General features: G+C 39.2%; 1 protein-coding gene across 1 annotated transcript in view; it reads right to left on the reverse strand.

Annotated features, from left to right (window-relative positions):
• LOC143289029 (cullin-3-like) overlaps positions 1–25,397 on the reverse strand; it is a 47,289-nt gene extending 21,892 nt beyond the window's left edge. Inside the window, exons 1-12 of the mRNA XM_076597814.1 lie at positions 25,115–25,397; positions 16,554–16,751; positions 14,851–14,964; positions 14,079–14,239; positions 12,948–13,062; positions 11,002–11,133; positions 10,052–10,099; positions 8,250–8,298; positions 7,146–7,294; positions 5,587–5,763; positions 4,854–5,024; positions 83–190 (exon numbers count right to left, since the gene is read on the reverse strand). Coding sequence (XP_076453929.1) covers positions 83–190; positions 4,854–5,024; positions 5,587–5,763; positions 7,146–7,294; positions 8,250–8,298; positions 10,052–10,099; positions 11,002–11,133; positions 12,948–13,062; positions 14,079–14,239; positions 14,851–14,964; positions 16,554–16,751; positions 25,115–25,180 — 1,488 coding nt within the window. The 5' untranslated portion in view covers positions 25,181–25,397. The remainder of the gene's footprint in view (positions 1–82; positions 191–4,853; positions 5,025–5,586; positions 5,764–7,145; positions 7,295–8,249; positions 8,299–10,051; positions 10,100–11,001; positions 11,134–12,947; positions 13,063–14,078; positions 14,240–14,850; positions 14,965–16,553; positions 16,752–25,114) is intronic.
• Between the last annotated feature and the right edge of the window lie 2,234 nt (positions 25,398–27,631).

Raw genomic sequence — 27,631 nt, forward strand, 5'->3', positions numbered from 1 at the left:
CAGGGCAATAGGGTGAGAATCGTTTTCAGCTATTTCAGCCCACAGCCTGACCAACCTATTCCATAACCTACAGATGGCCCACCTGGTTTTGTTGTACATGGGCCTTGAACTCCTCGTTGATGCCCCCAGACACCGTCATGTCCTTGAACATGCCCTCCAGCTTAGAGGTGAACTGACACCCACACTCCGTCTGTGGACACACAAACACACACTAGTAGTGATAACTCTGTAGAGACACACGCACACATAAAGTACTGATAACTCTGCAGACACACACACACACAAAAAGTACTGATAACATTGTAGACACACATACACACACCAAGTACTGATTACTCTGTAGACACACACACACACACACATCAAGTACTGATAACTGTAGACATCCACACACCCACACAAAGTACTGATAATTCTGCAGACACACACACACACACACACACACAAGTACTGATAACTCTGTGGACACACACATACACACAACAAGTACTGATAACTCTGTACACACACACACACACACATACACGTACATACACACAATGAAAATTCATGTTCCCTTTAGTCTTCAACCAATGACTGTCTTGGATGTAAGTCAAAGTCTATCACAACTGAAACAATCTGGCACACATGATGTGGGCAGGTTCGACTGATGGATATTAAAGCTTTCTTCCCCTGTTATTGTAGATACTCTGACATATCTGCATAATTTGTGTATCGATAAATGTTTTCCTTCAAAATTCAAGCAGGCTAGAGTCATTCCACTGTACAAATCAAGTGATTCTTCTAACCCATCTAACTATAGACCAGTTTCTGTCTTGTCTGCTCTGTCAAAACCCACTGAAAAACACTTGCAAAAATGTTTATATTCTTATCTCCTTGACAACAACCTAATCCACGAAGACCAGTCTGGTTTCCATAAAAATCATTCTTGTCATACAGACCTCATACAACTCACTGACAGTCTTCTACAAAACATAAATGAAAATAGATTCACAGATCTCCTCTTTATAGATTTTGAAAAAGCTTTTGATGTAATCAATCGCTCCTTGTTACTATGTAAATTAGAAGCTTATAAATTACCACCAGAGTATACTCATCTTATACAATCTTTCTTTCTGAAAGGAAACAGTTAGTAATAGTAAATAATCAAACCTCAAATTTTACTTCTATCAAATGTGGAGTACCACAGGGATCCATCTTAGGACCAACTTTATTCTTCACTTATGTTAATAATGACTTACCTTGTTATACAAAAAGTAAATGTGAAATGATTGCAGATGACACATCCCTACATTCAAGCAATTAAGACGTGTAAAGTAACTGATGAACTCCAAGATGATACTCTGAAACTTAACGACTGGACACGATTGAATCACGTCCTTAAATGCTCAGAAAACGAAGTGCATGTATGTATGTGCACGACAAAAAAGACAAAGAATGAAACAACTTCAAACCACTATTCCTAGTCATCAATAAAACTGAAGAGGTAGATTCACAAAAAAAATCTGGGTGTAATTATTGAAAAAGATCTATCTTGGTCTGATCATACGAAATGCTTAAGTAAATGTCTCTCTAATACTTCAGCTAGCAAAAATTAAAAAGATCTTCAATGTCCATACATGAAAGCTCTTCTTATGTGCACAAATTCTGCCAGTAATTGATTATGTGTCGACTTTATGGGACAACTGTAGCCTCTCAAACATGAAATTTATTCACCATATGTATAAAAGAGCACTGAAAATAGTACTGTTAAAATCAAGCTCCCTGGCCCCTATGGACTATAAATAACTTAATATATTATCTTTTCACAATAGGCTGTACTTCAACAAAGCTGTTTGCATGCATAATGTTATGCATAGAAATGTTCCAAAAAAGGTTGCAGACACTTTTAAAACTAATGAACACAGACACAACCACGTGCTCTGCATACCCAGACCAAGAAACAACCTTTTCAAATCCAGCTTTCTATATTCTGGTGGAAATTTATGGAATAGTCTTCCACTCACTCTAAAAAGTACCATGAATAAGAAAGTGTTTAAGAAAAATCTGAAGAACCACCTTATTGAAAAGGATTAAAAGGAAAACAATCCTGTATCTATTAGTCTAATACTTCTTTTATTAATTGTGAAATGTTTTGTATATGCGTGTGTTGGCAAGAATTTTGTATTATATGAGGGAATATGTGCATGTGAATGGGATGGGCATGGTGCATTTATGTCCGAACATTTGTGTTCATATGCGGGCGTGCGTGCATGCGTGCGTGCGTGTGTGTGAGTGTGAGTGTGTGTGTGTGTGTGTGTGTGAGAAATAGAAATGCATTTGTGTATTTCATTATCACATTGTTCTTGTATACATATTCATTTTGTTTGTTGTTGTTTTTCATCTGCCTGTTTCTTCTTCTTCTCTCTCTCTCTCTCCTGTATTTTTTCTTCTTCTTTTTCATTCTTGGCTTGATGTAAAAAACGTAATTGTTCCTTATTCAATTTACCATCATGAAACAAAATCTTGACTTCGCACACACACACACACACACACACAAACACCAAGTACTGACAACTCGGTAGACACAAACACACACAGAGCAAGTACTGATAACTCCTTAGACACACACACATACACATAAGTACTGATAACTATGTATACACAAACACACACACATAACAAGTACTGATAACTCCTTTGGCATAAACACACACACACACACACAAAGTACTGTTAACTCTGTAGACAAAAAAACACACAAGTACTGATAACTTTGTAGACACAAACACACACACACAACAAGTACTGTTAACTCTGCAGACACAAACACACTAAGTACTGATAATTTTGTAGACACAAACACACACACACAACACATGCACTGATAACTCTGCAGACACACACACACACACAAGCGCTGATAACACTAAACTGATAACTCTGTAGATACACACACACACACACACACACACCATGCACAGATAACTTTGTAGACACCTGTAGACACACACAAACACAACACGCACTGATAACTCTGTAGACACAAACACACACACACAACACGCACTGATAACTCCGTAGACGCAAACACAACACACACTGATAACACTGCATGTAGACACACACGCACAACACAAGCACTGATAACTCTGTAAACACAAACACAACACGCACTGATAGCACTGCATGCAGACACACCACACACAACACGCACTGATAACTCTGTTGACACAAACACAATACGCACTGAAAACACTGCATGTAGACACACAAACACAACACAAGCACTGATAACTCTGTAGACACAAAAACACACACACAACACGCACTGATAACTCTGTAGACACAAACACAACACGCACTGATAACAATGCGTGTATACACACACACACAACACCCACTGATAACTGTAGACACACACACACACACACACACAAAATGCACTGATAAGTCTGTAGACACAAACACAACACGCACTGATAACACTGCATGTAGACACACACACACACAACACAAGCACTGATAACTTTGTAGACACAAACACACACACACACTGATAACACTGCATGTAAACACACACACACAACACGCACTGATAAGTCTGTAGGCACAAACACAACATGCACTGATAACACTGCATGTATACAAACACACACAACACCCACTGATAACTCTGTAGACACAAACACAACACGTACTGATAACATTGCATGTAGACACACACACACACACACAAGCACTAATAACTCTGTAGACACAAACACACACACACTGATAATGCTGCATGTAAACACACACACACACACACACAACAAGCACTGATAACTCTGTAGACACAAACACAACACGCACTGATAAAACTGCATGTAGACACACACGCACACAATACAAGCAATGATAACTCTGTAGACACACACACACACATGCACTGATGACACTATCACACACACAAACACACACACAACACATAAAATGACAAATCTGTACACACACACACACACATACAACACATGCTCTGGTAACTGTCCATAAACACACACACAAATTCCACATGCACTGATAACACCATCTGCAGACAAATAACATGTTCTGGTAACAACACAGCTCCCCCCCCCAGTCCCCCTCCCTCCCCTTTATCTCACTTTGAAATGATGAGTTGCAGCAATGATTAAACATTGATTAAAGTCTCACAAACACCTTTATTTAGACAGCACTGAACATAACATCTTTTTTTTTTTTTTCAAAACAATTCAACTGTCTTTAAATAATATTACAGCAAACTTTGCTTTAAAACTTCTCAGGCATTTTGTAGATTACCCACTGTTTGTAGTTCCTAAGACACTCTTTTTCACAAATTGTCCACTGTGCAAAACAGTGTAATTCACTGAATCTATGTTCATAATGTTCAGACAATGACTTTATTAAAAAAAAACAAAAAAACACATACTAATAAATCCGAAGTTAAGGCAACAAACTGTTAACTAAAAAAAACAACAACCCAGCTTGCTGTTATTTAAATGCCAAAACCTTTCAAGCTTCTACAAATCAAGTAACCTGGAGTTGAAAACTATGTTACTTTCACTGAAGTCAACAACAGATAGCAGGAAGTACATGTGCCTGATTTCTCATATAAAAACAAAACATCACTCTTGTGAAAGAAAAAAAAACACCAAAACAAACAGAAACACAAAACATCACTCTTGTGAAAGAAAAAAAAACACCAAAACAAACAGAAACACAGAACATCACTCTTGTGAAAGAAAACCCCCCCAGAAAGTACAAAAACAGAGCTTCATCTGATTAATAAAAAAAAAAATTTTAAAAGGAGAGAAAAGTCAGCCTTCCTTCTATGTGCAAGGAAGTGTGTTCACCTTGAGCTTGGAGATCATGTTCTTCTCTGAATCATCAGAGCCACTCTTGTTGAGCAGCAGCCTGCGGGCGAGGTGCTGTTTGTAGTAACGCTCAAACACGTCCTTCTCCTGCAGGTAGCGGAACAGCACCATGCTCTTGTCCAACACCACCTCTATCTCCTGTTCTGACATCTGAGGACACAGCATGCTGACTGCTTTACTTCTTCACAGCATGCTGACTGCTTTACCTGTTATTCAAAACGTAATGTAAGACAGAACATATGTCTCATCTCTTTACTCTCCTCCAAGCTTCCATTTTCATCACACACTCCAAACTCACTCATACTCCTGTTACACACACACACATGCACACTCACCCCCCCCCCCCCAACCCAAACACTCACCCACCCACCCAACCCCCATCACACACACACGTGCACACTCACACCCCCCCAAACACTCACCCACCCACCCAACCCCTATCACACACCCACACACACACGTGCACACTCACACACCCCCAACACTCACCTACCCACCTAACCCCCATCACACACCCACACACACACGTGCACACTCACACCCCCCCAAACACTCACCCACCCACCTAACCCCCATCACACACCAACCCCCACTCACACCCCCCCCCCAACACTCACCCACCCACCTAACCCCCATCACACACCCACACTCACACACACCCAAACACTCACCCACCCACCCAACCCCCATCACACACCCATCATGTACTGACCCCTTTGACCCCCTTTTTGAGCTTGTCATCGATGAAGAGAGAGAGGTACTCCGGTGACTTGGGGTTGAGGTTGATGAAGTGTTCAAAGCCACCGGATATCATCTGCTTGAACTGTTTGTCCTCGTTGAAGGACTCGTGCAGGAAATGATTGAAGCGATCGTTGAGGTCTAAAAGGTTCTGTGACACAAGTACAGCACAGCTCTTCACCTTGGTCAGAAGAATGTCTCTGGCTACAATGTTACATATCTCCTGCCAGCCCACTGCTGGAACACAGCTTAACAATATACAGTCCACATACACTCCTCATTACTATCAGAAATCATCTTCAATAACTCAACATCAAAAATTACATTCACAATAGCTCCATACAATTCAATAATAATAAACACTAACCAAAATGAAATACCACTACTACACTAAGACTGCTAACCTGAACTCCCTGACCCAATTTGGAACCTTTAAAAAGTGAGGAACACAAAGGTTGCCAACCTGAACTCCAAAACTCCCTGACCCAATTTGGAACCTTTAAAAAGTGAGGAACACAAAGGTTGCCAACCTGAACTCCAAAACTAACTGACCCAATTTGGAACCTTTAAAAAGTGAGGAACACAAAGGTTGCCAACCTGAACTCCAAAACTAACTGACCCAATTTGGAACCTTTAAAAAGTGAGGAACACAAAGGTTGCCAACCTGAACTCCAAAACTAACTGACCCAATTTGGAACCTTTAAAAAGTGAAGAACACAAAGGTTGCCAACCTGAACTCCAAACTGACTATAAAAAGTGAGGAACTCCAAACTGACTATAAAAAGTGAGGAACACAAAGGTTGCCAACCTGAACTCCAAACTGACTATAAAAAGTGAGGAACACAAAAGTTGCCAACCTGAACTCCAAACTGACTATAAAAAGTGAGGAACACAAAAGTTGCCAACCTGAACTCCAAACTGACTATAAAAAGTGAGGAACACAAAGGTTGCCAACCTGAACTCCAAACTGACTATAAAAAGTGAGGAACACAAAGGTTGCCAACCTGAACTCCAAACTGACTATAAAAAGTGAGGAACACAAAAATTGCCAACCTGAACTCCAAACTGACTATAAAAAGTGAGGAACACAAAGGTTGCCAACCTGAACTCCAAACTGACTATAAAAAGTGAGGAACACAAAGGTTGCCAACCTGAACTCCAAACTGACTATAAAAAGTGAGGAACACAAAAGTTGCCAACCTGAACTCCAAACTGACTATAAAAAGTGAGGAACACAAAAGTTGCCAACCTGAACTCCAAACCGACTATAAAAAGTGAGGAACACAAAGGCAGTGTGACTGAGGAACAAGGAGAGCAATCCAGAAACATGCCCACAGAATTTGGAACTAAAATCACACCTTTAAAAAGTGAGGAACAAAGGCAGTGTGACACACATACAGGACACAGCAACACGGAGAACAATCCAGAAACATGCCCACAGAATTTGGAAGGAAAAAAGATTCACGCACAGGCAAAAGCAGAGAACCTGCAAATACTTTATCTACCATCATCACACACGTGAATCAGTCGTACCTGTACATAGGTGATGGCATTCTTGGCTTCTTCAGCCTCCTCTATGACTAGAGCACGACCTTGCTCTCTCAGGAAATGGCTGATGCACTGGCACATGGTGCGAAGGCCGTGTGTGACACGGAAAAACAACTTGTACATGCAGGCTAGATCTGCACACAAACATGTTTACTTTCATTAATATGGAAAAACAACTTGTACATGCAGGCTAGATCTGCACACAAACATGTTTACTTTCACTGTCATGAAAAAACAACTTGACAGGCTAGATCCACACACAAACATGTTTACTTTCATTGTCATTGAAAAACATCTTGTATATGCAGGCTAGATCCACACACAAACATGTTTACTTTCATTGTCATTGAAAAACATCCTGCATATGCAGGCTAGATCCACACACAAACATGTTTACTTTCATTGTCATTGAAAAACATCTTGCATATGCAGGCTAGATCCACACACAAACATGTTTACTTTCATTGTCATTGAAAAACATCTTGTATATGCAGGCTAGATCCACACACAAACATGTTTACTTTCATTGTCATTGAAAAACATCTTGTATATGCAGGCTAGATCCGCACACAAACATGTTTACTTTCATTGTCATTGAAAAACATCTTGTATATGCAGGCTAGATCCACACACAAACATGTTTACTTTCATTGTCATTGAAAAACATCTTGCATATGCAGGCTAGATCCACACACAAACATGTTTACTTTCATTGTCATTGAAAAACATCTTGTATAAGCAGGCTAGATCCACAAAAACAAACATGTTTACTTTCACTGTCATTGAAAAACATCTTGAATATGCAGGCTGGATCTGCACATAAACATGTTTACTTTCATTGTCATTGAAAAACATCTTGTATATGCAGGCTAGATCCACACACAAACATGTTTACTTTCAACACCACAGCCATTAGTCCTGCAGAAAACATACTCCCAAATGGGAAAATACAATGTTATAACTTTTCATAAGGAAAGGCACCTGAGAAGTGTCACTGCAGAGGAAAGGCACTTGAGAAGCGTCACTGCAGAGGAAAGGCACTTGAGAAGTGTCACAACAGAAACTGAAAAAAACCCCCATTAAACTCACCATCTGTTTTGTTGTTTTCCAACATATGGACAACACCAGAATTCTCCATCTGCCAAAACAAATCAGATGTTATCACCCATTCAGTGCCTATAAGACATCAGCTGACGTCCTACACAATTTTTTGTCATAGCGCCTGTTAAGACGTCCACTTATGTTCTGCATCTATTCTGATTTTTCCTTCATTTGAGTTTGGTTAAATGAATATAAACAAATACTGAATGGTTAAATCAATGTATCTAACATACTATTTAGATGACCCTCCACCAGATGGAAGACCCCTTTCTTCTCGATAATGTTTTGCTAACTGGACCATGTGTAGCGCACATGAAAAGTTGGTTAGCTTCATATGCAAATCAGGCATCAGAAATTTTGTCCAGCAATGACAGTGGTCCCAGTCAGTGGGTTTACACAACTTTGCAGACTGTGAAGATGATTATGTATGTGTATAACGATGAGAGATGGATCAATCTTATCTGATGATTAGTTTGAACTTGAATGTGATGACAACAACAGTGACAAAACTGACAGCAATATTCATCTATCCAATCAGATATCACTTTTGAGTGAGTGACTTTGAAAGGCAGCTATGGTGCAGTACATTTGGGATGTTTGGGAAGAGGGGGAAGAGAGAGAGAGAGAGGGCGTGGCCGTGAAGTCAGTGAACTGTCTTTTCACAGGGTTCAACTGGCAGGACAGAGAGGAGAGGGCGTGGCTGTGAAGTCAGTGAACTGTCTTTTCACAGGGTTCAACTGGCGGGACAGAGAGGAGAGGGCGTGGCCGTGAAGTCAGTGAACTGTCTTTTTACAGGGTTCCACTGGTGGGACACAGAGGAGAGGGCGTGGCCGTGAAGTCAGTGAACTGTCTTTTTACAGGGTTCCACTGGCGGGAACAGACCCACCTCTAAAAGGGGATGCTTTTAGGTGTTAGAAAAGACAAAACAACGAAACTTGACTGCTGTGAAGGAGTAAAAGCAACATAAGAGAACAGCTGGGGTCAAAGGGCAGACATGACATGAACAACACAGAACAGCTGAGGTCAAAGGGCAGATATAACACACTGAACAACTGGGGTCAAAGGGCAGACATGACATGAACAAAAAAGAACAGCTGGGGTCAAAGGGCAGACATGACATGAACAACACACAGAACAGCTGGGGTCAAAGGGCAGACATGACATGAACAACACACAGAACAGCTGGGGTCAAAGGGCAGACATGACATGAACAACACACAGAACAGCTGGGGTCAAAGGGCAGACATGACATGAACAACACACAGAACAGCTGGGGTCAAAGGGCAGACATGACATGAAAAACACACAGAGAACAGTTGGGCTCAAAGAGTAGACATGACATGAACACACAGAACAGCTGGGGTCAAAGGGCAGATATGACATGAACAACACACAGAACAGCTGAGGTCAAAGGGCAGACATGACATGAACAACACACAGAACAGCTGGGGTCAAAGGGCAGACATGACATGAACACAGAAAACAGCTGGGGGTCAAAGGGCAGACACGACATGAACAACACACAGAACAGCTAGGGTCAAAGGGCAGACATGACATGAACACAGAGAACAGCTGGGGTCAAAGGGCAGACATGACATGAACACAGAAAACAGCTGGGGGTCAAAGGGCAGACACGACATGAACAACACACAGAACAGCTAGGGTCAAAGGGCAGACATGACATGAACACAGAGAACAGCTGGGGTCAAAGGGCAGACATGACATGAACAAAGGGACACCACCACCAGACGTGTCGGTTGGGCAGCAAAGTGCACGCACACATCACTCACCTCCACAATTGTCTTCATATGTTTGCTAATCAATTCCTCCTCTAGAACCTGTCAAGAAAAACACATGATCATTGATTCTGCAAAATGAAATTTTCTATCTAAAATTACGTTTAAATAACATACTTACCGTGACCCAACTAGTGCAGACTCCATCAGGGGTCTGACATTCCTGTCCTGTGCAAACTACTATCCGCCTATGCGGAGAAAATGAAAGCAACTACGGCCGATAACCTCCCGGAAATAGGTAACCTCCCCTTTGTCCCGCTAGCTAGCGCCCTCTTTTGACGGCAATAAACAGGTTTTCCACACCATGTACATTCTACTGAAAAGTTCATAAAAGACAAGTGCATAAAAAAGAAGATACTTGCTTTGTAGGCAAATCGATAATTGTGGACTTGTGTGAATTTGTCTTTCAGTGAACTGTACTGTTGATAATGTTATGCCCTGTATAAAACAACTAAAAAGACCTGTATTTGATAGTTAAACTTGTCTAACAGAACAGGCTCAGCTGTGTATACACTATACAAAATGAATAACAAAAAAAGATATGTTATCAGCAAAAATTACTGGTCAAGTGTAGACAAGTCTGTTAGAATCAGAATAACTTTATTATCTCAGTAAACATCAACATACTGACTTATCTGTTATACAGCTGCTTTGATGTTTCTGTGAATAAAGTTTGTTTAAAACATAAAAAAAACACCATGTACACACATACTTATGTCTACCTGTTACCTGTGCATACATGTATGTATTTAGTGTCTGTGTGATACATTACCTGTTTATACATTCTCTGTGTGTGTGTGTGTGTTTGCATGTATGCATGTGTACGTGTGTGCATGTGTGCCTGCATGTGCGTACATATTTGGTAGAGGATACATGGAGGACAGCACACAGAAAAAGAGCGAGCATGCTGACTTGTGACACAACCAGACAAAGACTGTACCCACCCTGACCACAGGATCCTCAGTGCTTTTATCCAGGTAATGAGTTGCTCTCTCTGCTTCCTCGTTGATCCTGGCTTCCACTTTCTTGATGTACACAGAGGCACTGTTCTCCGCCAGGAATTTCTGACTCTCCAGCTAAAGACACATTACGTCAACTTAAACCAGGAAAATGCACACTTATTTTCTATGTGAACTCTACACATTACGTCAACTTAAACCAGGAAAATGTACAACTATTTTCCATGTGAACTCTACACATTGTCAAGCTTCTACCAGGAAAATGTACACTTACTTTCTATGTGAACACTCCAGCAGAAGACACATTACATCAAGATTCAACCAGGAAAATGTACACTTATTTTCTATGTGAACTCTACACATTACGTCAACTTAAACCAGGAAAATGTACAACTATTTTCCATGTGAACTCTACACATTACATCAAGCTTCTACCTGGAAAATGTACACATTCTTTCTATGTGAACTCTCCAGCTGAAGACATATTACATCATGCTCCAACCAGGAAAATGCACACTTATTTTCCATGTGAACTCTACACATTATGTCACTCTTCAACCAGGAAAATGTACACTTATTTTCTAAATGAACTCTCCAGCTGAAGACACATTACGTCACACCAGGAAAATGTACACGTATTTCCAGCTGAAGACACATTACATCACAGCTCAACCAGGAAAATGTACACTTATTTTCTATGTGAACTCTACACATTACATCAAGCTTCAACCAGGAAAATGTACACCTATTTTCCATGTCAACACTCCAGCTGAAGACACATTACGTAACGCTTCAACCAGGAAAATGTAGTTATTTTTTTATGTGAACTCTACAAATTATGTCATGCTTCAACCAGGAAAATGTAATTATTTTTATGTGAACTCTACAAATTATGTCATGCTTCAACCAGGAAAATGTAATTATTTTTATGTGAACTCTACAAATTATGTCATGCTTCAACCAGGAAAATGTAATTATTTTTATGTGAACTCTACAAATTATGTCATGCTTCAACCAGGAAAATGCACACTTATTTTCCATGTGATTTTCTAAATGAACTCTCCAGCTGAAGACACATTACATCACACCAGGAAATGTACAAGTATTTCCAGCTGAACACACATTACGTCACGGTTCAACCAGGAAAATATACACTTATTTTCTATGTGAACTCTACACATTACATCAAGCTTCAACCAGGAAAATGTACACCTATTTTCCATGTCAACACTCCAGCTGAAGACACATTACGTCATGCTTCAACCAGGAAAATGTACACTTATTTTCCATGTTAACTATGAATTAAAATTCTGTTCCATTTTTATAGCAATAACTGATTTCATTCCCAGCCAGATGTATGTTCGAGTCATCTTGATCAATATCACTTTCAAAATTCAACAAAAAAACTAGTCCATATGCATTTTGTTCGTGAGGATTAAAAGAAGACACCATAATTTTTGGAAGTAGACTAAATATCTCTGGATTATGAGTTCTTGATTTAAATGCCATCAACCAACCAAACCACTAAATGACACTGAATCAAATAACCGATGCAGAACAGTTGTTGTTCTCTTCAAATCAAAGTATGATTTTCAAAAACCTTTGAAACAATGCAATCTTAATTAGCTTCTGAGAGTTGACTGGTGCTGTGGCACCTTAACTCCAATCAGCACATTCTTGATCAAACCATTTTCACATTTATATTTCCACAGACGGTGGTGAACATGAAAATCAAATAAAGGTACATAGTTTTATCTGACAAATAAAGGTACATAGTTTTTATCGTACAATCATGATGGTGTGATCAATTTTCCCCTTTCCTTTTTATTTTCCAGTCCCATCTGTCCCAAATATTCTCTTTATTCTGAGCAATGAGATTGAAGCAAAGATCAGGGTGTTGAAAGAGAAACAGGGATGTATGCTGTACCTACCCGATAAAACTCAGCAGACTGCTCAAGAAAGGGCTTCTCAAAGTCCTCCTCATACACTGAGCGCGAGTCTATGCCCAGAATCATCAACATCTGACAGGCATTCTTCACAGCACCTCTGAAATTGGCACGGTGAAATATAGTATCAATAAATATACTAATACAGTATCAATTATAAAATACAGTATCAACAATATAGTGACATTCACATTACAAACCTTGCACACTCACACACATACTTACTCCTGCACAACACCAACCACTTATCATGACAACTTCGTTTTCAATCGTTTTAACACAGTGACACTTTCAGACCTGATAACTGCACAAAGCCAGGCTATACCTTTCTAACAGACCTACAATGTCAACAACAACAATGCACCTGTCCACCACCTCCCCTCCCCTATCTCTTTCAGACAGATCAACAACACCACACCTGTCCACCACCTCCCCTCTCCTCTTTCAGACAGAACAACAACAACACACCTGTCCACCACCTCCCCTCTCCTCTCTCTTTCAGACAGACCAACAACAACACACCTGTCCACCACCTCCCCTATCTCTTTTAGATAGACCAGCAACAACACACCTGTCCACCACCTCCCCTATCTCTTTTAGATAGACCAGCAACAACACACCTGTCCACCACCTCCCCTATCTCTTTCAGACAGACCAACAACAACACACCTGTCCACCACCTCCCCTATCTCTTTTAGACAGACCAGCAACAACACACCTGTCCACCACCTCCCCTATCTCTTTCAGACACACCAACAACAACATACCTGTCCACCACCTCCCCTCTCCTATCTTTTTCAGACAGACCAACAACAACAACAACACACCTGTCCACCACCTCCCCTATCTCTTTCAGACACACCACCACCAACAACAACACACCTGTCCACCACCTCCCCTATCTCTTTCAGACACACCAACAACAACAACACACCTGTCCACCACCTCCCCTCTCCTATCTTTTTCAGACAGACTAACAACAACAACAACAATAACACACCTGTCCACCACCTCCCCTATCTCTTTCAGACACACCACTACCACCACCAACAACAACACACCTGTCCACCACCTCCCCTATCTCTTTCAGACACACCACCACCAACAACAACACACCTGTCCACCACCTCCCCTCGTCGTTCCTTAGCCACCATGTCCAGCAGTGTTGCTCGCAGGTGGTCACGGATGGTTGGATGTCGCACCACCTGATCACGGAAGATGATGAGCCCTAAGTTGTACACATTGTCCACACTGTTCTGCTGAACGTACACCCGATCCTGCAACATACAGTCCATCAAATTACACTCATTTTCTCACATCAATCTTTGAGTCCAGTCAGAAATACTTATGATTGCAATGATCAACTTTGTTTCATCTGATGCAAGATTTAACCACAAAAAAACGAGAGCAGAAAATAAATGTCATGCCTAATACAATGGCAACCACTTAGGTTCTGCTTAACACTTTAATTCTCTGCGTGTGTGTGTGTGTGTGTGTGTGTGTGTGTGTGTGTGTGTGTGTGTGCGTGTGTGTGTATGCATGTGTGTGTGTTTATTGTGCACAACTGTACAAAAGATGACAGTTCGACACTGACCATGAACATCAGGATGTCTCAGATCCTGACCAAAAACCCAGTATATTACAAAAGAGAATGAGAAAACTGACCGTGTACATCAGGATGTCTTGGGTCATGACCATGGGGTAAAGCAAAAACGGGAAAAAACAAAGTATCACTGACCATGTACATCGGGATATCTCTGATCATGACCATGAAGTCTTAAAACAGGGGAAAAAAACAACAAAGTATCACTGACCATGTACATCCGGATATCTGATCATGACCATAAAGTCTTCAAACGGGAGAAAAAAACAACAAAGTATCACTGACCATGTACATCAGGATATCTCTGATCATGACCATGGAGGTCTGGTGGTCATTCCAGGCCATGTTGAGGGTCTGCAGAAAGTTATTGTTCAGCGCTGCCAGGACGTCCTCACGCACCTGCACACACCACAAATATCACCCACCTGTCCACTCCACACATATCACACACCTGTCCACTCCACATTTATCACTTACCTGTCCACACCAATCACTTACCTGTCCACACACACCTGTCCACTCCACATTTATCACTTACCTGTCCACACCTATCACCCACCTGTCCACTCCACACCTATCACCCACCTGTCCACTCCACACATATCACCCACCTGTCTACTCCACATATATCACTTACCTGTCCACATCACACTCATCACCCACCTGTCCACACCACACATATCACCCACCTGTCCACACCACACCAATCACCCACCTGTCCACACCACACTCATCACCCACCTGTCCACACCACACTCATCACCCACCAATCACTTACCTGTCCTCACCACACTCATCACCCACCTGTCCACACCACATATATCACTTACCTGTCCATATCACACTCATCACCCACTTGTCCACACCACACATATCACTTACCTGTCCACACCACACACATCACTTACCTGTCCACACCACACTCATCACCCACCTGTCACCACACTCATCACCCACCTGTCCACACCACACTCATCACTTACCTGTCCACAACACACTCATCACGTACCTGTCCACATACTTGTCCACACCATACTCATCACTTACTTGTCCACACACCACACTCATCACTTACTTGTCCACACCATACTCATCACTTACTTGTCCACACCACACTCATCACCCACCTGTCCACACCACACTCATCACTTAATCATATCAATCATTATAAGTGTGAAGTAACTTGTGCACCAGATGATCGGTGACCACCTCACGGTTATATAAATGTATTATCATATCATTATAAGAGTAAATTGTGCACCAGATTGGTGACCACCTCATGGTTATATAAATCATTAAATGCATTATCATAATCATATCAATCATTAAAAGTGTGGAGTACCTTGTGCACCAGATGATTGGTGACCACCTCACGGTTATATAAGTGTATTATATCATTATAAGAGTAAATTGTGCACCAGATTGGTGACCACCTCATGGTTATATAAATCATTAAATGCATTATCATAATCATATCAATCATTAAAAGTGTGGAGTACCTTGTGCACCAGATGATCGGTGACCACCCCACGGTTATATAAATGTATTATCATAATCATATCATTTTAAGTTGAGTACCTTGTGCACCAGATGACTGGTGATCACCTCACCGTTATAAATGCATTATCATTATCATATCATTGTAAGTGTGGAGTACCTTGTGCACCCAATGATCAGTGACCACCTCATGGTTATATAAATATATTATAAATAATCAGATCATTATAAGTGTGGAGTACCTTGTGCACAGATCATCGGTGACCACTTCACGGTCATACAAATGCATAATCATAATCCTATCATAATAAGTGTGGAGTACCTTATGCACCAGATGATCGGTGGCCACCTCACGGTTAAAATACTTATATAGATGCATTATCATAATCGTATCTTTAAAAGTGTGGAGTACCTTGTGCACTCGATGATCGGTGACCACCTCACGGTTGTAATTGTATTATAATAATCGTATCATTAAAAGTGTGGAGTACCTTGTGCACCAGATGATCGGTGACCACCTCACGCAGACCAGTGTACAGCTTCTCCCCATGTTTATGCAGCACCATGGTGTAGGCGTTGCGGTACAGCTCCTCAAAGCTCAGCCCACTGTTGTTCTTCTTCTGGATTTCTTGGATGGCGTTCTTCAGCAAGGCCCAGATGTTGTTCACATACTTCTCATCCATTGTCATCTGGAAGAAACATCAACCCTTCATACACTTCAAGAATCCCCCATACCAGTCAGTGCATGTGTTGTGTGTGTGTATGTGTGTGTGTGTTGCATCATATTTGTGTTTTACGAGCATGTGTGTGTACGTGACTGCAAGCGCTGTGCATATGAGTGGGAGAGCACATGTGCATGTATTGTATGTATGCACAGAGGTGAGCGTGTTCATGTGCATGCACAGTGTGTGTTGCAAATACGTTAATTAGGGCAATGTCAACAGAAGACAATGTTCTCTTTTGCACGGGTGCATCTCTTCAACCATTTAAAATGGAAGGTCTATCAATTTCATGACCAACACTGCACATGTTGGCATTTCTCTTTGAACTGATTCACTTGCTAATATCAGAAATTAAACTGCCTTGATTATTCAGCTTCCTAAATTGCCTTTATAAATTGAACCCTTTCACTTCCAGAACTATTTGTGTTGATCATATCGACTCTGATGATCTAGAGTAAGCTGAGTTAGAACAGGATTTGGGTCTAATGGCAGACAAAAATCTTAGTTCTGAACAGCACACTCATGCTGCAGTAAAAAAAAAAAAAAGGCATAAACAGTAGCAGACATGATCACTGGAACAGGAGTCATAATGGCTGCCAGAAAAAGAGGGCGCTAGTCAGGGGGGCAAAGGGGAGGTTACCTACTTCCGGGAGGTTATCGGCCGTAGCTACTTTCATTTTCTCCGCATAGGCGGATAGTAGTTTGCACAGGACAGGAATGTCAGACCCCTGCCGGAGTCTGCACTAGTGGGTCACGGTTAAGTATGTGTAATTAAACACCCATTTTAACAAGTTTAAAAATAAAGATGTAAATTGTAATGGTGCCATTATCTAAATTATTAGTTAGACCAATCCCGGAATATGGAAATGTAGTATGGGCCCCTTCCTAAGAAAACATAATTGACTTGATAGAAAATATGCAAAGATTTACCAAGCAAATAAAAGAAATGGATAGTGTGTCCTATTAAGAGAGACTATGTAGTTTGTAACTTCCTTGCCATGAATATCACAGGTTAAGGGGTTATATGACTGAAAAATATATAATTTTGCATGGACATTATGATACGAGCACCATACAAAATCTTTTTATTCTACATCTAAATGACAGTACTCATACTAGGAGCAGGGTACATCCACTAAAACTGACTCAAACATTCACAAAATCAAACCTTTTTCTCACTTTTTTTTACTAACCACATTGATAAGGGAGGGAAAAAAGAAAGCAAAACATAATAATAGTGAATGTAGAGGAAAGCCAGGCAGATACTGCTGAGGAAAGGAAACTGGCTGACATCAAGTTGGCAAAAAAGCTGGTAGCAAAAGTCACAAATGAAGGTGTTGCTGAGGAACTGGAAAATCCAGTCCGTCTCGGCAGGTTCACCATAGGCAGCAACAGGAAACCCCGTCTACTCAGGATCCCAGTCAAAACAGAAGAGGCGAAGAAAGAGATCATGAAAAGTGCACACAAACTGAATGCTGGTGTCACTTATGTAGAAGAAAGAATGTACATCAATCACGACACAACACCAAAAGAAAGAGAGGCATTCAAAAAACTCAAACAGGAGTTAAAAGAGAGGACTGAAAAGGGGGAGGAAGACCTTATCATAGGGGGGTGGGGGGGTGCTATAGTCAAGAGACCCAAGAAGCTTAGTCCTGGTGATGATTCACAGGACAAGCCGAAGGGCAAACAGTGACTTCATGGAAGAACAGTTGTACACAGTGTTAAAGGTATGAATGAAAATGAGTGTGTGTTTCTCTATTCAAATGTTGATAGCTTTCTAAATAAACGTAGTGAATTATTTACTATTATTGATGACATAAAACCAAAAATCATTGCGCTGACTGAAATAATTGCTAAAAATCAAAAAGAATTTAATGAATCTGAATACACTATACCAGGTTATGACTTTTTTCCAAACAAAGACCCTAAGCTGGGAGTAGCTATTTATACACATGTATCTCTAAATGCAGTCAAATGCGAAACACTAAATGAACAACCCTTCAAGGAAAGTGTATGGTGCAAATTCTTATCAAATAAAAATGAGAAAGTGCTGATAGGCTGTATTTACTGTTTTTACAAGAACCCTTACTCCACCACTGAAAATGTAGAAGAGCAATATAAATTATTGAAACATAAGGAAATAGGAATACATGATAAAGTGTGTATTGTGGGTGATTTCAACTTTCCAACAATAAACTGGAAAGGAGAGTGGACAAATGAAGAAAATAATTCTTTCTGTGAATGCTTAAGAGAATAATTCTTATGCCAAATGGTAACAAATACAACCCGCAAAAGGGGGGAACAGAAACCAAATCTTCTTGACCTAGTATTAGTAAATGATGAAAAATTTATATCAGATGTTACACATACAGCCCCTCTTGGAAAAAGTGATCATGATACACTTATTTTTAATCTGTATACAGATGAATCTACACAAAGTAAAGAGGAAATTTACAGATACGACCTTGGGAAAGGTAATTATACGAAAATGAGGCAAGAATTTAAGGAAGTTCAGTGAAGCGACTTAGAAGGATCAGTAAACGACTACTGGTTATACTTAAAAACAAAAATATTGGATAGCATGGAGAAACACATTCCAAAAATCCCAATAAAATCAAATAAAAGTATAAATCCACCTTGCATGACCGGCAATGTTAAGAAAAGTGTGAAAAAGAAATATAATTTGTATAAGAAGTTTCTAAAAACAAGAAAAATATATGACCACCAACAGTACATCACAACTAGAAATAAAAGTAATAAAATCATAAAAGATGCCAATCATGAATATGAAAGAAGACTTTCAAAAGAATGCAAAACAAACCCTACATATTTCTGGAAATATGTACAAGCTAAAACAAAATCAAATACAGGCATTAGTCCTTTGAAGACAGAAAATGGAGAATTAGCTGTAAGTGACAAGGATAAGGCAAAGACACTAAATAATTTCTTCGCTGGTGTTTTTACTAAAGAAGATATAAGCAATATACCTACTCGGACAAAAGAAGAGAAATGTAATTCCAGTCTTTATGACCTTGTGATAACTCCAACAGCAGTAAAAGAAAAATTACAGGCACTTAACCCTAGTAAAGCACAGGGCCCAGATCAGATACCTCCACGAGTACTGAAGGAACTCAGTGAGGAATTGTCATTACCATTTTGTACACTATTTAATAAGTCAACAGAGTTAGGAGAGGTACCAGATGACTGGAAAACAGCAGTAGTCACAGCAATATTCAAAAAGGGTACTAGATCTGATCCAGGTAACTACCGACCAGTTAGCCTCACATGTGTGGCATGTAAAGTACTAAAATCACTAGTTAGAGATGTTTTAGTTAATTTTTTGATTACAAATAATTTATATTCACCATGTCAGCATGGATTCAGGAAACAGAGGTCATGTATTACTCAACTGTTAGAGGTTATGGAAGACTTAACTCAGTTAATAGAAGAGAAGGAATCTGTAGATATTATATATTTAGACTTTAAAAAAAACTTTCAACTCTGTACCACATTATAGGTTATTATCTAAGTTAGAGGCTTATGGGATAAATGGCAATATCATGAAATGGATCAAGGCTTTCTTGGTAGGGAGAAGTCAGAAGGTAAGGGTTGGAAATAGTTTTTCACCAGATGTGCAAATATTGAGCGGAATTCCTCAAGGTAGTATTTTAGGGCCAACTTTATTCACCATATTTATAAATGACCTCCCAGACTATGTTAGTAGTTGCTGCAAAATATTTGCCGATGATACTAAAATTTATGATAAAACCCAAAATTCCTTCAAATTGCAAAATGACCTAAACAACCTACAAAATTGGTCAAACATGTGGAATCTATATTTTAATGCATCTAAATGTAAAGTGCTACACTCAGGAAGAAATAATCCAAAAAAGAATTATATAATGAAAATTGAGGGCACAAATTCTAATGTTATTTCAGAATGGAATGAAGAAAAAGACCTGGGAGTAATATTTGATGAAAATTTTTCTTTTGATGGCCACATTCAGGCTGTGATAAATAAAGCTAATGAAGTATTGGGTATTATTAAGAGAACATTTACATTTATGGATAAGGACATTTTTGTCAACCTCTATAAAACAAATGTTCGACCAATTTTGGAATATGGTAATATAATTTGGTATCCCAGACTAATAAGACAGTCTAAAGCAGTTTAACAGGTGCAAAAGAGAGCAACTAAAATGATACCAGAGTTAAGAGATTTGGACTACCAAAACCATTTGAGACAACTAAACTTGCATTCACAAAAATACAGAAGACATAGAGGAGACATGATACAAGTATTCAAGATAATTAATAAAATGATTGACACTGACCCCTGCACCTTCTTGTTATCAGAAGTTCAAATACTAACCTTTTCACAAAAGTTTGCAGAACAAATATTCGTAAGTTTTCTTTTAGCTTTAGAGCAGTTAAAGGATGGAATGCACTGAATAATTCAACAAAAACAGCTAAAACTATTGACCAGTTCAAGAATCTTCTAGACAATGACTCTAAATCATTAATAAAACCATTTGATTTTGATGAATGAACATTTGAAAAATTTCATATTAAGAAGGGGCGTTGAAAAGCCAAAAAGGCTTAAAAAAAAAAAAAAAAAAAAAAAAAAGTCCCAAATTCTGTACCTGCACCTGTACCTGATAACTTATCGAGCAATCTGCCAAGTCACATTGTCACTGCAGGAATACTTAACAGTTTTAAAATTTTATTTGATAAACACTGATGGAAGGATTATGGCTTCCAAATTAATGTATCCATTGGAAGCCACCTAGCCAACCATAAGTAACTGCACACTATCTATATTCTATAGCAGTTTTTTTTTTAAGGGCTCATTCACACAGTTGAGAAGAAAAATAAATCAAATGATCAGGCAAAAGGCTGATAAAGCTCAAAAGTCATGTCATTAATATGATTCGACAATGAATGGGTACATCTATGATCTAGTGGAGAGTTTGAAACAAAAACTTTACTGAGTTGCTCCAACAACTAATAATGATTTACTTTCATGAATCCAAACTTAACATTAATAACACTGATGCTCACTAATCAAAAACCTATTCCAAAGGGTTTATCATGATCACTGATCTGCTTCACACTCAGAGAGAGAGAGAGACTTTAATGTCAATCACCCAAAGGTCTGGAAGAGAGACAGTCAGAGAGAGACTTTCAGTTTCATGTCAATTGCCCAAAGGTCCCAAGAGAGAGACAGAGACAGAGACAGAAAGAGAAACACTGAAATATTTAATATCATCAGCTAAATAGTAAACATATAGATCTAGTGACAGGGTGGTGCAAATCAGAAGAATAATGGTAAAAACGATGAAACCAAATGACACAGAAAAGAAAAACAGACTTGGAGCTGAAAAATTAATTCTCAACCAACCATTTTTTTTTTTAAAGTTAATGAAAACCTAACTCTTCTCTTTTTCTCAATTCAAGTAATGAAGCTATAAACATCTGTAACTTTTCTTTGAAATACTATCAAAGCTTCAGCCATGTGTTTTGCGAGTAATCTGATTCACTGATTGTACTGTCATCACAATTCAGTTTCAACAAACCAATCACATCCTAAACTTCTTATAATACTTGTTTTGAAAATGACACATTTTTTAATAGACATTATCATAATTACGCTTTACAATGGAAAAAAAAAAAAGAAGTAATTTTATCATCCCTTATGAACCCACACATTGGACAAGCGGAGAGTGTGGATGGGTCAGTATAAAACCACTTTGGACATGTGTTTAAACCAACTGTTTTCTGTAAACATTTGGCAATACTTATTCTATGCCATAATTTTTTTTTCAAGCCTTATTTGTTTCTCTGGCTCAAGCAAACTTCTAAGAAACCAGTCATACTTTTTCAGGACTTACCATTTTAGAGTGCCAGTTTTGTTTCAATATAAAGTTATAGGCATAAGTCTGTCCACTTACATTATGAAGTAATGTCTTCTTCAAATTCCACTCCCTGACACATCCATACCATCCCATATCCTTCCATGCAAAATTAAGGTCTTCTTGTTCTTCATGAAGTACACCCAAGTTTCTTTTCCTTTGTCTTGCATGATGAATAAAATGTCATATATATATATATATATATATATATATATATATATATATATATATATATATATATATATGCCTGCTTTCAAATTCTTAATACAGCAGCCTTAATAATTGCAACCAATACTTTACAATACATTTTAACATAGGATATATGATATAGAATATCTTACTATCTACTAGTTTCTACATATTTCACTGTAATTAAAGCTTGCACTGGAATGTGTAGTAAGAGTTTGAAGGCAAAACTTTTCTTTTTTTTTAAATCCCTTCTTTCCCAAAGCCCCAAATTTCAGGACCATACATAAGGACTGGCTCATCTTGGGCATCAAAAAGTTCAAACTAAACATAAATCAACTGAATTCAGTTTCAGCAGAGGTCGCAGATTTTCCATAACCCCCTTCTTTCCCTTCCTTCATGTTTCTGATATTATAATTTTCAATATCAACTTCACCTTGAACAGTATGCCTAGATATGAATAAGAAATTGAAACTGCAATGCCATGATTCCATTTCTTCTGCCTAGAGAAGAGACTGGTCACCCTTTCTAAATAGTGTCATATTAGTTTTGTCAAGATTCATGGATAAAGATAAATTGTCTGCTTCTCATTTCAACAAATTAAAGTGATCTTAAAGTCCCACAGCTGTGCTGGACAAGAATATAAAAACTAAAATACCATCTGCAAATAACTTTTATATTTAAGAAAAATTTCAACTGCCTTAGGAAAAATCTCAACACCATGTTTTCTTTTCTTGGTTCTCTAATGCCAGTTCACTGATAAAAAGAAAAAAGAAAAAAAGAAAACATTAGTGGACACAGTAAGCAACCCAGTTTCAATCCTCTTGTACAGTTTAGCTTGAAGTCCAATGCTTTAACAATTTGTTGCATATGTCAATGTTATAACCAGTACTGAGGTTTTCATCCTAGTTTTCATCAGTCATGGAAGCTGCTGGTATCCATGGAATATTCACTAATCCAGTCTTGACCAGGTTTTTATTTCATTTCTGTTTCTTCTTTTACAACCAACATCAACTAGCTGATGACTTTGTTGTGGTTTAAGCATGGTAGGAATTAGTGTTTCCATGGCCCGCCGAACACTTAAATGGATTTCATTTTTTTCATTTAATGTGTATTCATATTTTGCATACATGTGCATACATGTGAAAAGGGTTCAGACATGAACATGTTTGGACATATGTTGACCTGGGAGATATGAAAAACCTTCCCTCTTCACCCACCAGATGCACTGAACCCGAAATCGAACTCAGGAAACTTGGGCAAAAATCCAGCACTCTAACCATTCAGCAAACACACCCAACACTAGTACTGGCAGTAGTAGTATCATTATTGTTGTTGTTAACTGCTGCTATGAACTAATTCTTCTTGGTTTAATTTGCGAGAAAAATTAGGGTGCAGCCACTGAGTGGTTGGCTTTTCAGTCTGAGAATTTTTAGTTAAAATCTACGCACTGCCTGGTTGGTTAAAAGTGCAGAATCTGCCAAACTTCTAGGTCGACAGGTGTCCAGACCTTATAAAATAAGAGTGCCCACCCCTCCCTCTCAGTACCTGACAATGTTTCCTCCAATGGTATCAATGTGTTTTTATGATACACGAACTGTGCATGTGTACTTTCAGTATCCAAAATAGATTTAAATGCCATGGTGTCACATATGACCAATATATATATTTGTGTATAAAAAGCCATATTCCCTTGCAAATTAATCTACACTCTGCACACATGTAAATTTACAGAAATCTAATGTCTGTGCCTTCTTTGGTATGAAAATATCAATTAATGGTTTATTCATCATTGTTACTATGTTAGGATCTACAATACACTATGCACTTGTTTTCTTCTCTGTGTGTGTGTGTGTGTGTGTGTGTTTGTGTGTGTGTGTGTGTGTGTGTGTGCCCACGTGATCAAAAACTAACTACGAAACTTGGTGCGAATGTCAACTATCCTTATACATTTTTTCCGTTATTTCATGTTATCTGTAACAAATTTAAATACTAAGACTTGTAATATATTATACACTGTATATTCTATCTTTTGTTTTGCTCTTCATTGTCAAGTCACTACGAGCATGTGAAATGTTATGTTTACACGTCGACCTGTGTGATCACAAAATGCATCCGCTTACGTCATTGTCAACAGTACCTCGCAACTTTTACTGTTTCTTTTTTTCTCTATTTCGAACAAATATCAAAACATAGTCAAAAAAACAAACAGCACAGGTTGAGGAAACTTACAGGAAAGGCCCTGATACGCATTTTGGTGTCCTTTCGGACCTGACTGCGCGCTCCAAGCCCAGACATTTTCGTCTCCTCTGTCTTCTTGCGATGAACAAGATATGCACTTTAAAATGGGCAAGAATCTGAGTCCCGAACAGTCAGTTCTCCGATGACAACAACCTGCAGTTTCAATGATGATTACACTGTTTATAATGTCCTTCCCATTGTTTCACAATATTGAATTATTTAGCACTAACGAGACTCAGAATCACATTCATTTCTGCTAGTCGTTTCATGGGACTTACTGCAGTTTAATCAGTATTCATCCGCGAGAAACAAGTTCAATATGATTATTGATATACTGACATAAAACAATATTTTCTTTTATATCTATCTAAACAATATAGTATTTTGGCATACATTCTGATGTATTTCAATGATACAGCAAGAAAACTTTGTCAATAAATATGGCGTATAAATAATATTCACGACAAAGGTCATATCCTGTATAGTTCACACAATATTATGGGATGGTGGATTCGCTGCACAAAAGAACTAAAAATAGATATTCGTGGTGACGATGCTATTTAAAAAAGCAAGCCAGAATGGATCTTTATTTAGACGTCAGTCTAACCACCAGCTGAAGAGAGTACATAATAGTTGTTAAGGCAAGAAAGCACCAGATGAAGAGAGTACATAAGGCAAGAAAGCTGCAGCTTTTTCTCATCGAAGCGAAGGCAGTCGATGTGTAGTAGTAGTTGTAGTATAAGTAGTACCAGTTGAAGTAGCAGATCGAAGTAGTATCATCATTGTACTATTGTTGTTGTAGTTAAATTAGTTATCATTTATTGGCATAATGACCAAAATGAACAGAAGATATTGTGTGAGCTGGGAAGCAGTATACCGTCTATCATTAAAACATTAATGTTTGGGCCCGGGGCTGCAGAAGACGAAACCAGGAAATGTATTTTCAACTTTATTTTGCTCAGTGGGAATAACCAAAAAATAACCCTTTGGTTGCCAACTGATTCTTCACCGAGGGATAAGCGTATCCGCACTGCACACGAGGCTTCGGTTACCGTCTTGCATGCAAAACTAAGACCGTCTGTGCGGCCGCGTTGCGCCCAGCGGCCGTGTGCGTATACTGACGGAGAACGTGTGAGACAGACTCGGAGAGAGAGAGACAAGACAAGACAAGACAAATTCTTTATTTTCCCCGCCCAGAAACAGGGTATACACTACACAACACTACATTGTGAGTGTCATTGCATGCACTACACAATGCTACTCAGCTAAAATGAGAATGCGAATGCTATACCTACACTATAAAGGCATAAGCATGGTAAAAATAACACACACACACACACACACACACACACACACACACACACACACACACACACAGAGTGACACACTGCACACACACACGCATGCACGCACGCACACACACACACACTCGGCTGACACACGGCACACTGACACCGGCAGTGGAGGCCGTGACCCCGTGACACACTGCACACACACACACACACACACACACACACACACACACACACACACACACTGTGACACACACACACACACACACACACACACAAGCATATTACTGATTAATAATCGACATAGAAAAAAACAAAACAAAAGCAAACAACAACAACAACAAAACCCCAAACAGAACACACACACACACACACACACACACACACACACACACACACACACACACACACACATCACTCTCTCTCTCTCTCTCTCTCTCTGAGTCTCCAGGCTCTCTCTCTCTCTCCCAGTCTCCGTCTCAGTCTCTCACTGGCACGCACACTTACACTTACACACACATAAGCATACATTGTGTATGTTAAAAGATACTCGTGCATACTAATGTGAGTATAAAACAGTAAATCTAATGAAATACACATAGCAATAACGGGGAGGGGGGGGGGGGCGATGCTCACTTGCCAAAGGAAGCATAATTCAGCATATAAAATAGTATGAGAATAAAGATGTCACAGGTGAACGAGAGGGAGAGGGGGGCTCAGAGAGAGAGAGAGAGAGAGAGAGAGAGAGAGGGTATCATTTATTTCATTATTCATATACATGTTAAAAAATAAAGAATCAGTGCGTCAGTGTCTGGCTGATCAGTTGTGTGTCATGTGAGTGTGTGTTTGTGAAGATCAAGGATTCATGTCATGCATAGTACACCTGAACAGAATCCTGTTCTTCAAGTGGACTGATTATAAAACTTAACTGATTATAATTATGTGAAACCATGTAAGAGAGCTTTATATACCTGTTTCACTGGATTTATTACTTTCACTCTTTTATGATTTTTGTTAAAAAAGTTATTTGTGTTATGATAGTGCATTGGGCTTGAGAAAATGACGTCACGCGCAGTGTATTCAGGTGGGACGGGATGCCATTTTGTCGGGCGCAACGGCGGACTTGAACGAAAATAAAACTACGTACGTGCTTTGGTGCTAAACCACGATCGTCTCCACAATGATACTGAGCAATGCCACTCACTTGCTGCATTAT

This window comes from Babylonia areolata, chromosome 13 (assembly GCF_041734735.1).
Source record: "Babylonia areolata isolate BAREFJ2019XMU chromosome 13, ASM4173473v1, whole genome shotgun sequence".
Taxonomy (NCBI): domain Eukaryota; kingdom Metazoa; phylum Mollusca; class Gastropoda; order Neogastropoda; family Buccinidae; genus Babylonia; species Babylonia areolata.